At 39.1% G+C, this 14,583-nt stretch overlaps 1 protein-coding gene across 1 annotated transcript in view; it reads right to left on the minus strand.

Annotated features, from left to right (window-relative positions):
• LOC128120828 (vomeronasal type-2 receptor 116-like) overlaps nt 1-13,011 on the minus strand; it is a 38,903-nt gene extending 25,892 nt beyond the window's left edge. The window contains exon 1 of the mRNA XM_052755032.1: nt 12,880-13,011. Coding sequence (XP_052610992.1) covers nt 12,880-13,011 — 132 coding nt within the window. The remainder of the gene's footprint in view (nt 1-12,879) is intronic.
• Nucleotides 13,012-14,583: the final 1,572 nt, after the last annotated feature.

A 14,583-nucleotide genomic window follows, 5' to 3' on the forward strand; every position in this document is an offset into this window, starting at 1 on the left:
GAGGTAAAGCTGCAGGCAAAGTTGTTGCAAAGCTCCTGTAATTGGCAAACAGAATACAATCATTGAACAGAAAACAAACGCTCTGCACAAGGAAAATATTTACAATCTCGACGGGGTGAAACAGCACCTATAGAATATTCAAAATGAGAAAATGACAATTCCTTTGAAATATAGTTGACTGAGAATGCCGATCAAATATAACTATGCATGAGCCTAATGAAATATAGACATATCCCCATGGATTATTACAAAGAGATTACTGTAACTTTGACCCATGCACCAGGGTATAATTTTAGACACGGCAGTACATGTCAGAAGTTTAGAAATGGTTCTGTGTTACAGGAATGAAAAAGACTTGCTATCATGAGGGATCCAAGGAAGCTTGTATCAAGGATTCATAATTCACTGACAAGTCATGTGAGGCATGCCCATAGTCCTGTAAGGGTACTCTTAAATGATATTGCATCTGAAACGTCTTTTGCTGAGAACAACCATATGAATGCTGTGGTGCTGATCCAAGACTTAGGTAATGTGTGTACAGAAGCTGATTTGAAGGTATGAGATGCCCTAGCTTGGACTAGATCATCCCAATAGTACTCTTAGATGTTGGATTTAGACCTGAAATTCGGGGTCTTTGCTCAATTCCTTCTTTTCTGGCTTAATTCAGTCTTTTTTGGTACCCAGGTTCTGGTGGTACATGGAGGCTGTAGTGCTGTTAAGGTTTTGAGCCTATATAATGGAAGTATGTTATTAGTCACAGATGTTTGAAAGTTCTACCGACCTCAGATTTTGGCCTTCATTATCAGTTTTCCTGTCCACTATGATTTTAAGAGATGATAACACATGCTCTCACCACCTAGAGCTTATCTTCCTCTTACTGTGTCTGCCCTGCAATAATGATGATACTTCTCCTGAAAAGGAAGCAAAATAGGCTTATCTTTCCTTTCATGTTTTAAAAATCAGGTAATTATTTTCAGGGAATTGTGAAGTAACTAATATAAAAGAAGAACAATTTTTTGCTCATAATTCAACACAATCTTTCACACATGTACTGATGTTTATGTTTGATTCATTACAAAAATGAACATACTTGAATTTGAGAGGTGCATGTAAAAAGATGTTCCTTAACTTTAAGTTTGGCATCTTAGAGTATAAATACTTTGTTACAGCTGATGACTCTCACCAAAAGTTGATGCACATGCTGTTACTAGAAAAATAAATTTGAACATTGCTTATTTTATCTAGAGATTGGAATTTCCCTCTAGGGCTCCTTTAAGACATAACTTCCTGGTTCATGCTAGTAGCATGGATGGCTTTTTTGAGAGGCCCTGCTACCAAACACTCAGATGGGGTTTATGAGCAGCAGAGTGCTGCTTGGGGCCATCATGAGCCCAGAAGCTCCTCAGAGTTGTGGTGATAAATGTGACTCTCGATGGTGCTTTCACCAAACCCTGGGCTCTTAGATCACCAGGCAGGAGGAGCCAACAGCCAGAACAGAGTTGGAGGCCCTAGCCATGCCCAGCCATGGAGATTAGCACTTTAAACTCATGCAGTCAGAAAAAGGTTGAGGTTATGCAGTAAATAAGGGTTTCAGAGGGGAGAAAGCTCTAAAAGTGTTACAGTGTGTTTTAAAATGTTAGTATGCTTGAAATTATAAAGAGAAAAAGTATATAAAATTGTTTAGGAATAATAAAGTCCTTAAAAAGGGAGTAATATAATATAAAATAAGTCATGTAAAGATGGAAATGCACAGAGTCTTGATACTGTATATTATTGTGTTCTCTTTGAATTAATTTCTGGATTGCTAAGGAAGGATCAATAGCTGCTAAGAGACATTGATTATAAATGCTACTTGATTGAAGCAACCTACATATTTTTTAAAATTTCTTGACCTCAAAGTGGAAATCAAAAGATATGTTACTTTGTGAAAGAGGTTCTGCTTTTATTCCCACAGAAACTAAAATGCTGTGGATTCATTCAAAGTTAAGAAAATCAGGTTTGATTGAGGAAGAACCCCTGAAAATCCTGATTGCAGATATAAAGAAATAATCCTAAAAGAACTGCAAGACATGTGTTGTATATTTTACCTGGTAAAACACAAAACAAAATGTCATGTTTGACTGACATGTGTACAATGCATATTTTTTACCTCTATTGATACACATATGTAAGTTACCTTTAAAAATTTATGTGTTTTCAGAACAAGTAGACCAGACAACATTGAAAAATGAGTGGCCCAACTGGTCAAGAATGTAAAAATGCCTCTGTTGAAGTTTTCTCAGAGTTCTGCATCCAGAACAGCTTCAATGCTGCTGGCTGGAATTATCCAGCCTCACAGAGTACTCCCATGAGGACTTGACCATAGTCCTGAATTCTCTCATGTCCCCAAAAGATTACCAGTGGCCCCAAACAAGAGAAAGTTCTCTAGAGAACTATGCCCACTTTCCCAAAAGATTGGTTATGGATGTTTGTCAAAATTTAAGAGGGATTGTTTACAAGATGTTATGGGTAATAGTAAAAAAAAAAGATAAAGAAAAATATTCAATTCAGAGATCTCTTTCTAAAGGGAAAAAGTGGGGATATGATATAGAAACAATGGAACAAAATGACAGATTATTGTAGCTGAAAGTTTTCCTGTGCCCACCCTTCTCCTGCATCCTCAAATCCTGTAGCTGCTCAGACCCAAATGACCACACAGAGGCTTATATTAATTATGAACTGTATGGCCTATTGGCTCAGGCTTCTTGCTAGCTAGATCTCACATCTTAAATTAACCCATTTCTACAAATCTATACTTTGCCCCATGACTCGTGGCTTACTGGTATCTTTACATGTTGCTTGTCATGGTGGCAGCTGGCAATGTCTTCTTTGCTCTGCCTTTCAATTTCCTCCTCTCTAGTTAGAATGTTCCACCAAACCCTATTCTGCCTCACAATTGGCCAAACAGCTTTACTTTTTAACCAATCAAATCAACATATTTTCACAGCATACAAAGAGACATTCTCTCATCACTTCCCCTTTTCTTTCTAAACAAAAAGGTTTTAACTTTAAACTAGTAAATTACATATATCAAGCAAGAATTACAATTACAATATCTAGTCTATCAGTATTTTGTAAAATTAAAAAAAATATTTTATCTATCCTATATTTGTGAGTCATGAATCTACTTTAATTTAAAAAATAACTGTTAATCTCAAATAATTTTACATTGGTATGGATTTTAGTTTATTAATACAAATTTAAAGTTATTTGTGTTATGCTGTATGTATGTTTCTACTCTTATTTGGGATAATGTACTTTGGCAGCTCATTTAAAATTTAATGTAAAATAATTAAGAAATATAAATTAATGGTTTCTATAATAGTCAAATTTATACTCATGTTAGGTATGTTTTCAAGGTCATTCACAGATGTATTTCAATATCTAGTCTTCAAAAACTACAATGAACTACAGAGTATGGAATTTAATATATTTAATAAACTAAGGCTTTTCATGACATTGACACATCTACTCCTGGCAGCACCAATCGATGTCAGAGAAGATGATGGACATCAAAGAAACTCTATATGGAGTTTCTTTCTTTTATGGCAAACGCTAGCCATGTGGGCAAAGAAACTGTCATTGTGTCCATTGCTGACAATATACTGTCCAAACTGGACTAGCAGGATGCAAGAAAAGGGACTACTGAAATTTGCCAAGACAAGGTAGGACTTTCCTCCAGAATTCCTTGCTTCACAGGAACATCTGTCAAATATACTAGGTCTACGGGCAAAAGATGGATGCCCCATTGTTAAAGAAGAACTTTGAGTGACTGTCCAGATAGTGAGATGTCCCTGTTGATGCATAACTTTTCACACTTCTGGGGTCTTTTATGAAGTTGAAGACTAGACAGTCATAGTTATATTTTTCCTTAGTTAAGATAGCATGTGAATTTGTTACAAAACCTTAGACTCACAAGATAGTATAATCTTCTCCAATGTAATCTCACTGGGTATATAAACATAGGTTATGGTGGTATTTTATTTGTACTGAAATTTGATTTTAATTGTATGTTAATAAATAAAGTTGCCCAGGGGTCAGAGCTATCAGAGCCATAGCAAGAGCATGGCGGTGGTGGCGCATGCCTTTAATCCCAGCACTTGGTAGACAGAGCTAGGTAGATCTCTGTGTGTTCAAGGATACAGCCAACATTGGAGACACACGCCTTTAATCCCAACCATAGAAGACCTGGAAGTCTCTACAGAGGCAGTCATGTGTTTGGGTTTACAACCAATGAGAAGGCAGAACAGAAAGGCCATAAAGACAAACACACAGGAAGTAGCCCCCCTTTCGGAGAGCTCTCTTGGCTGAAGAGGATCGCTGAAGCAGGAAGGGTGAGGATCTTAGCTCTGACCTCTTGGCTTTCTTTGAATTGGCTCTGTGTTTCTTATTTAATAAGATGGTTGGTTACATCTACAGTAGGTCACTGGCTGCTGCACATGGTTCCCTCCCTCTCCCTTCTCTCCCACATCTCCTCGCATGGCTCAGTATGGTCATGTCCAATCTGGACTCTCCCATTTTCTCTGCCTTTGTCTATGCTGTTATACATATCTATAATAAAATTTCCCTTCCAGCATATTGAGCACCAGTCAAGTCCTTTCCTTTATTGTTTCTTTTTTCATTCATATAATATATACATATGAATTATATACTATACAATATATGTTAATATACAAAATAAATTATAAGATTAAAAAATGAAGAGCTCTGACAGGACATTATAATAAAACCAACCTGTAAAGATGCCATTGATTTTGGTTCTTTTTGCCACCCAGTTCTGGATTTGCAGCCTAGTCATTTTTCTATGAGCAAGGGGCATCAAGATTATGATGGGAATCCTACAGAGACAATCAAAACAAGCCAGTTGGAACTCATGAACTTTAGACCAACAACTGTGAAGACTTCATGCGATCTGACTAGTCCCTCTTCATAAACTAGACAGTTATGTAGCTTGATCTAATTAAGGGTCCCTCTGGCAGTAGGATCTGGATCTAACCCTGGTTAGCAGCCTAATCTTAAAACTAGTTTATTTCTCCAGTGAGACTCCCTTATAGAAAATAAGATTTTCATTTGCAAGTGGTTACCAACTGTAGATAACTACAGGGCAAAGAAATGTATCCACTTTCAGCCAAAACCCCATCTGGGGCATGCCACCTTAGCCACTGTGAGTTTATATGTGCATCGACCCCGTTGACCTAGAAGGCGTTGTTTTCTTGGGGTCTTTTTTTGGTTATTTACTTACTTATTTATTTATTTATTTTATAATTTAATTTAATTTTACATATCAGCCATGGATTCCCCTCTTCTCCCCTTTCCCACCTCCGCAGGCCCCCCCAAACCCCCCATTGCCCCAGCACACTCCCCATTCCCATTTCCTCCAGTGCAAAGACTCCCCTGAGGATTGAGTTCAACCCGGTGATTCAGTCCAGGCAGGTCCAGTCCCCTCATCCCAGGTTGAGCCAAGTGTCCCTGTATAAGCCCCAGGTTTCAAACAGCAACTCATGCACTGAGTATAGGCAGGACCCAGTCCCACTGCCTGAATGCCTCCCAAAAAGATCAAGCTAATCAACTGTCTCACTTACCCAGAGGACCTGATCCAGATGGGGGCTCCTCAGCTATTGGTTGATAGTTCATGTGTTTCCATTCGTTTGGATATTTGTCCCTGTGCTTTTTCCAACCTTGGTCTCAAAAATTCTCGCTCATACAAACCCCCCTCTTTCTTGCCAGTTGGACTCCTGGAGCTCCACTTGGGGCCTGGCCATGGATCTCTGCATCTGGTTCCTTCTGTTGTTGGATGAGGTTTCTAGCAAAACAATTAGGGTGTTTGGCCATCCTATAACCAGAGTAGGTCAGTTCCGGCTTTCTCTCAATCATTGCCAGTAGTCTGTTGTGGAGGTATCTTTGTGGATTTCTGTGGACCTCTCTAGCACTTTGCTTCTTCCTATTCTCATGTGGTCTTCATTTATCATGGTCTCTTATTCCTTGTTCTCCCTCTCTGTTCTTGATTCAGCTGGGATCTCCCGCTCCCCTAAGTTCTCTTTCCCTTGACCCTTGCCCTTCATTACCCCCACTCACGTCCAGGTTGTTCATGTAGATCTCCTCCATTTCTCTGTCATTGGGCGATCCCTGTGTCTTTCTTGGGGTCCTGTTTTCTAGGAAGCCTCCCTAGAGTTGTGAGTAGCAGTCTAGTCATCTTTGTTTTACATCTAGTATCCTCCTATGAGTGAGTACATACCATGTTTGTCTTTCTAAGTCTGGATCACCTCACTCAGGATGATTTTTTTCTAGATCCATCCATTTGCCTGTAAACCTCATGATGTCATTGTTTTTCTCTGCTGAGTAGTACTCCATTGTGTATATGTACCACATTTTATTTATCCATTCTTCAGTTGAAGGGCATCTAGGTTGTTTCCAGGCTCTGGCTATTACAAACAATGTTGCTATGAACATAGCTGAGCAAGTGCCCTTGTGGTATGATTGAGCATTCCTTGGGTATATGCCCAAGAGTAGTATAGCTGGATCTTGGGGGAGATTGATTCCCAATTTTCTAAGAAAGTGCCATATTGATTTCCAAAGTGGTTGTACAAGCTTGCATTCCCACCAGCAGTGGAAGAGAGTTCCTCTAGCTCCACATCCTCTCCAGCATAAGGTGTCTTCAGTGCTTTGGATCTTAGCCATTCTGACAGGTGTAAGGTGGTATCTCAGAGTCATTTTGATTTGCATTTCCCTGATGATTAGGGATGTTGAGCAATTCTTTAAATATCTTTCAGCCATTTGAGCTTCCTCTGTTGAAAATTCTTTGTTTAGTTCTATAGCCCATTTTTTAATTGGACTTTTGGTTATTTTGATGTCTAATTTCTTGAGTTCTTTATATATTCTGGATAAAAGCCCTCTGTCAGATGTGGGGTTGGTGAAGAACTTTTCCCATTCTGTAGGCTGTCACTTTGCCTTGTTGACTGTATCCTTTACTCTACAAAAGCTTCTCAGTTTCAAGAGGTCCCATTGATTGATTGTTTCTCTCAGTGTCTGTGCTACTGGTGTTATATTTAGGAAGTGATCTCCTATGCCGATGTGTTCAAGATGACTTCCTACTTTCTCTTCTAGCAGGTTCAGAGTAGCTGGATTTATGTTGAGGTCCTTGATCCACTTGGACTTAAGTTTTGTGCATGGTGACAGATATGGATCTATTTGCAGCCTTCTACACATTGCTATCCAGTTATGCCAGCACCATTTGTTGAAGGTGCTTTCTTTTTTCCATTGTATAGTTTTGCTTCTTTGTCAAAAATTACATGTTCATAGGTGTGCAGATTAATGTCAGGGTCTTCAATTCAATTCCATTGGTCCACATGTCGGTTTTCATGCCAGTACCAATCTGTTTTTATTACTGTAGCTCTATAGTAGAGCTTGAGGTCAGGGATCATGATGACTCCAGGGGTTGCTTTATTGTACAGGATTCTTGGAGCAATCAGGAATACAGGGAACATACCTAAACATAATAAAGGCAATTTATAGCAAGCCAACAGCCAACATCAAATTAAATGGAAAGAAACTCAAACCAATTCCACTAAAATCAGGAACGAGGCAAGGCTGTCTGTTCTCCCCATACTTATTCAATATAGTACTTGAAGTTCTAGCCAGAGCAATAAGACAACATAAGAGATTAAGGGGATACAAATTGGAAAGGAAGAAGTCAAGCTTTCCCTATTTGCAGACGACATGATAGTATACTTGAGTGACCCCAAAGATTCAACCAAGGAACTGATACAACTTATAAACACCTTCAGCAACATAGCAGGATACAAGATCAACTCAAAAAATCAGTAGCCCTCCTATATACAATTAACAAACAGGCTGAGAAGGAAATCAGAGATATTTTACAATATTTACCATTTACAATAGCCACAGATTATATAAAATACCTTGGGGTATTTTATATAACTAACCAAGCAAGTGAAGGACCTATATGACAAGAACTTTAAGTCCCTGTAAAAAGAAATTGAAAAAGATGTCAGAAAATGGAAAGGTCTCCCATGCTCATGGATAGGCAGGATTAACATAGTAAAAATCACAATCTTACCCAAAGCAATCTACAGATTCAATGCAATCCCCATCAAAATACCAACACAATTCTTTACAGACCTGGAAAGAATAATACTTTCCAGGTTTACTGGAGTCTTATTACCCCTCTGATTATGACACTCTTCCTATCATATCTGACACAGGGTTCTTTGTGCCCTGAGAAAAGTGATTTAATGGAGACATCACATTTAAGGCTGAGTGTTCAAACTCCTTGCTTAAAGTTTGTTTGTGGGTCTATACAATTTTTCCATCTGCTTCAGGAGATAAATTGTCTGACAATGGCTGTGGAAGGCACTGATATATACCAGAATGTCCCTAGGAGTTAGATTATTGCTATGTTCCTTCATTATAAAAGTAGTATTTGGTTTTATCCTGGGTCCTAGGGCTGCCTAGTCTCAGGTGCTTGATCATGAAAACAGTGTCAGGTATGTTTTACTTTTCATGGAGTGGACCTTAAGTTAATCCAAATGTTGGTTGACTATTCCCCTAAGATTTGTGCTACTATTGCACTAGCACCACTTGCATGCTGGATATCTATGTCCAAGTGTGTGTATGTGTGTGTATGTTTGTGTGTCTGTCTGTCTGTCTCTGTCATTGATGTGTTTCTCATACTTTTTCTGATGCATTTGTGTTTTGTATTTTTGTGTTGTTTTTCAAATTTTTCCTGTTCTTTTTCTACAGAAAAAAAATGTAAGAGGGTTGGATGTGTGGGAAAGTATGAAGAAGGTCTTCTCCTGCTCATCACTCTGACCTTCTGTTTTCTCTGTCCCTTGCTCTTCATTGGAAATAACAACACAGCCACATTCATCCTACAGCAAAGCTGAATGAGGATGAGGTTGGGAAAATCATGATCACAACACATTGTATGAAAAAACATATTTAAAATGTGATAATTATGAAGAAATTCTCAAAGGTAGAATCTGGCTTGTTTTCAATTTAACCACAGACTTTGACATAGTTTGCACCCTCCCTTTTTTGTGCAAGTTAGCAGCAAATAGATTATAAAAAGACTGATGAGAGACAGATGACCAGATACAAGGCATGAAACATTTAAAGTCCTAGACATTTATGCAAAAGCGCAGTATACAAGAAATGAGAGGAATCTAATAGTGTTGTTCTCAAAGAATTAATTACCCTTTATCCATACAATACATGGTATCAATGAAAATAATATAGATCAATTTAACAAAAGTAAAGAATTTTGAGCAAGGGAGTACACAAATCACTATTTAAAAATCAATAGTCAATGAGGCTAGAGCACAGGTTTTCATGAACTGGTTAGAGAAGGGCATTTCACATTCTTCACTGATTAATGAAAACTTCATATAATTATCTCTTACTGGGTGTACCTGACTGACTCGTAAGAAAAATGAAGTTATAAAATAAAGATTTAAATGGTCTTCTAGTATACACCATATTATGCATGTACTCGATTCAGTATTAACTTCATGTCAAATTGTTTTTATTTTTAAAATTTTCTTTTCTTCAGAGTGAAGAGATACAGGAAATGAAAGCAGGCAGCATTCATTCATAAAACTTATCAAGAGCATTAAAAACACATGGACACATCTGATGCATTCAAAGTAAGAAATGTTGAAGAAGAAAATTACATATCTATTTTTCTACTATTAATTGACAGGTAAATGAATTTTATGGCAGTGAATTTTCTATTATAGAGATATATGAAAATGATATTAGAATTTGAGGGCATAAAGATGGATTTTATCAAGTCATGAAAGCACTCAATATAAAATTCTAAATTGCAACATTATTTCTGACTGTTGGAATAGTACTAAACTCCTATAAATTGGTAATTAAGAAACATATGGACTAAGCTGTAAGATGGACATTTCCTATAGCATGTGCTTCATCCCTGATTTGAAAAAGCTATGTGTTCTTAACAAAATACTGTATCATTTGGCAAGAAAATTCAGCCTATGAGCCCAGGACTGTTGACCAAGAAGTAGTAGACCTCTGTGGCCATCATAAGATTTCCCTTTGTGCTGTGGTAGACAGGGAGGAAGGTAACACACAAATGGAGGAAGATGACACAGAAATGGAGGAATGACACACACATGACATAAACCAGGCTTCACTGAATGTGTCAGGCAAGATCCTACACAATAAAGCCATAGAGTAGCTCCAAATTGCCAAAAGGAGAGGTATCCCAGGACACAGTGGAAGGCAACAACTTCAACTGCAGCTTTGTTGCACACAATGATGATGTGCCTATGGTCACAGTGAGCATCTGAATCAATAAAAGGAGAAGATGTGCTCATCAAAATTCCACAGAACACAAGTTGGATATGGGTGCAAATGGGAATGATGAAGTTAGTAGCCGGAGATAGCATTATCCACCTCACCATTCTCCCTAGAACAGTGACTTGAAGACTAGAACTACAGGAAGCCTTTTGGCCAAGAAAGTGGAGAGAGCCACCTGGAACAGAGCTCCAAATATGCTTTGCTGTAGGATGAAGTTGGTTGTGTTGAGATGACCAGTGAAGAGCAAGGGACAGAGAAAACAGAAGGTCAGAGTGATGGGCAGAATATAAGTGAGAGCCTGTTTATTAGCCTTGGCAATGGGAACATTGTGACGCTTTCCAAAGATACCAAGAACACAAACAGTAGAGTATAGAGAAGCCTAGAGTCACACAGGTGAGTTCCAGCCCTAATGTATCTTCAGGCCAGAAAGGTCACAGCTTTCTGGAGGCAGTGGTTCTGGCAGTGCTGTGTGTTGACATACTGACTTTATGAATACTTCACACACTGCTTCATATCTGAATAGAAGTGATTTATCACAACTCAGTGTTAAAGTTTACCTTTCATCCCAAGCCACTCCAAAGTTCTTTAGTGTTTTAGCCTTACAAGTTGCTTTTTTGTTTCAGATTTTAGTAAGTCAACATTCCACAACTAATAATTCCAAATGCTCTCTCATTAATTATTACTTACAGATATAGCCAATCTTCTTTATTAGGAAATAAATTAGCAAGTTTGTTCTTTTCCTGTCTCTATCTTTAATATGTTTATTTAGCCATAAATAAATGAATTACAGCCAACAAATCTATTTTTTTCATAATATCATCTCCTCCTGAAACAGCTCAATTTGCATACAACTGTGAACTCAGCACTTACAGGAAATTTGATACTGTTGTTTCTTCCCAGCATATATCCATGTCAATCCCTCACTGAACTGAATGCTCATTGTAAAATCTACATCTGAAAATCATTAAAATCATAATATGTAGAGGATATTATAAATATTCTCTATAGAATTATGTATTTTTTAAGATTTGTGTAGTTCATTCTGCAAGGTTTTATGTGTAACATTTCAAATCGATCCATGTGTGTTTTAGTCTCTTCTTTTACCATATTGCTGTTGTATAGTTGTCCTCTTAATCTGCAATCATAGTTTGATCTAAATGGTTCAGATTTCTCCAATGTACATACTTAAAATGAGAATGAACTTATCATGTACCTAATGCATATAAAGCATCCATATTCTAGGTAATTTTTTCCTAGTCTGAATTGTACAACTCAATATATTAAAAAAAACAAGTATTGAAATTGCATTTTACTTGTTGTGGGGTCAGGCTAATTGTACATCACATATTTATGATTAGCTATTTAAAATAATGGATGTGTTCAAAGAGATAATTGCTATCTGAAATATTCAAATGATTATAAACATAATCTCAGTAGTCTCATAAATATTCCTGGTGAGGAATTATCTTTGGTTTTTGTAGTAGGACAGGCCCATTAGGTCAAGGAAATTGGCTCAAACCATTCGCCAAGGCATGCATATCATGTACTTCCTTATGAGCCAACCTGGAGTCTGCTTGATGGCCTAGCAAGGGGCACTGTCAGAGTTTCTGATGTGTGGAGTCTGCCTGAGCACCTAGCAACAGGCACTGTCAGAGGTCCTGATTGTGCCTAGGAAATGAGGGACAATGACACAATGTCACCAGATAGGGACATAGCCTGGGTGCTGGGAGGAGAGTATAGAAAGTTTTCCTCATTAGTAAATAAATGAACCTGCTGTTTACCATTTATCTGACTCTTGGTGTCTGTGTCATTGACACTGAACCTTTTAACTCCCTCCCCTGAGGGAGCTTTTAGCACCCCCAGCAACATCTGGTGCCTGAACATGGGAGTTCTGTTACATTTGCTTTCCTGGAGCCAATTCTGATTGTTTCTCTCCTTTAACTCACAGTACTGGACAGCACCCCCAAGATGGTGTGTATTAGTGAGAAGGCCCTTCAATGTGGTGTGCTTTCTGTCCCTTCATCAGGTAAGCATTATGGGACATTTTTTTCTTCTTTTGTATTGTCTGCCATGTTTGTCTGCACATTCAGTTAGGAAGGCACTTTTTTTTTGTTTTGTTTCACTTGGCACCTCCACATAAAGGCTGACCCCCTAGGATGCAGAACCAAGGCTTGGCTCCCAAACACCAACCCTTGTCCAGAGACAACATGTGGGCATATGACCATGGCCTAAAAAACCAGGGAAGTCCCCCACTAAGTACAAGATATTAAGGTCTGAAACAAATTTCCACCCCTGTTTTCTATCATCTTCTCTCTGATTGTTGTTTGCCTGCTTTCTCCCTTTACAAAATGGGTAACTACCTCATCACCTCCTCCCCTTCCATTTCTAACCTCTCTACAACATCCAATGAGGAAGCAGACTTTTCAGGCTATGTGAATTCTTCAAGGAGATAGCAGCTGCCATTAAGACACCCATGCACTGCTTCCACACTAGCCCTACTTCTGTCACAGGTGTCAACTCCCCCACTGGAGCATCCCTGGGGTGATCTGCCCCAGGGAAAACTGGCCTGAAAGACTGGTCACTCCCATGCTCCAATGTATACCCCTCATTGTCCACACCAGCCGCGTTCATTATCGGGAGGCCTGCAGAGGCTTATCCAGTTAACCTGGATCAAATTCTGCTCTCAAGCCATGGATTCACAACTTCATAGCTGAAATCTCCCTCATCTGGAAGGTGACTAATATGTTGAGCCTGGATTCACCTTGCTTTAAACAGGTCCTCACTCAATGGGCAATGCAACTACAGACATACTTTGACTGGTATAGTCTGCTCAAAGCTGTGCTAGAGCTGACAGCCTTTCTTAGATGGAAATTGGCTTAAGATGATCCAGCAGAAGCTGAAGCATGAAAAAAAACTCTTAACTATCCAGTGACCCTTGACATGCTCACTGGATGGGGTAACTTTGTCCATCCCATCCATGAAGCAAAGATTGCCCATCAAGCCTACTATCCACAGGTTTCTGACCTCGCCTTCAAGGGTCTTAATACATGTACCCTTCATGACCCCTCAGCTTACTTCCACAATCTTATTCAACAGCCAGGGGAACCTTTTCCTGATTTTCTCACATGTGTCAATGCATCAGTGGAGCAGAGAGTTGACTTGAAACCACTAGGGAAATGTTAATCAAACAAGTGGTTTTGAAGAGCTTAATGCCCCCACCTAGAATGAGGTTGCAGTGGTCTGCAATGAGGACATTCACAAGTGGGTACTGGACACAAGAGAACTTGACCCCAGTAACAATCCCATCACCACTCTTACTGCCTCCAGGAATGCTCTCCTCACTGACAGGCAGCATGCTAATGACACCCCCAAGGGAACTCAGGTAGATAGAACTTGCTGTGGATGTGGCCAACCTGTTATTTGCAGTGTGACTGCCCCCAGGCAAAACCTAGAACTCAATGCCCAGATGCAATAAAGGATTTCATTGGACAAAGGATTGTAGATCACAACCTGTTGAAACACCAGTCCCTTTTAAACTCCAGGCATGGCACTCCTCTGCAGTGCCAGTAAGAGGAGGTTCTGGTGATCCAATAATCTATTGGACAATGCCCATTTTCTACACCTCTTAATGCTAATCATCTGTCTTAATGGACAAGCTGATAAAAGTTTGGTGGACACGGGTGCAGATTCTACCATTTTGACAGAGACCTAGGCACTATGCTTCCCTCATTGAAAGTTTAAACCCAGCCCCCCCATCAGTGGTATGGGAGGCCAGCAAGTTTCTAAGATGACCACCCTGTAGCTGAAGTTTTCCTGGTCCTGCCTGGCTCCCATGGCCCTTTGGCCACTTGGACCCAAGTAAACACACAAATGCTTATATTAATTAAAACTGCTAGGCCATTAGCTCAGGCTAACTATTAACTAGGTCTTACACTCAAATTAACCCATAATTCTTATTCATGTTTAGTCACGTGGCTTGGTACCTTTTCTCAGTTGTGCCTTCATATTTTGCTTCCTCTGTGTCTGACTGGTGACTCCTGACTCAGCCTTCCTGTTCCCAGAATTCCCCTCTCTGCTTATCCCACCTATACTATACTTCCTGCATGGCTAATGGCCAATCAGCATTTTATTTATCAACCAAATCAGAGCAAAACATATTCACAGCATACAGAATGACAATCCCATTACCACCCATTTGGTCAA

Source organism: Peromyscus californicus, unplaced genomic scaffold (assembly GCF_007827085.1).
Source record: "Peromyscus californicus insignis strain IS unplaced genomic scaffold, ASM782708v3 Scaffold_2__1_contigs__length_46816999, whole genome shotgun sequence".
Classification (NCBI taxonomy): Eukaryota; Metazoa; Chordata; class Mammalia; order Rodentia; family Cricetidae; genus Peromyscus; species Peromyscus californicus.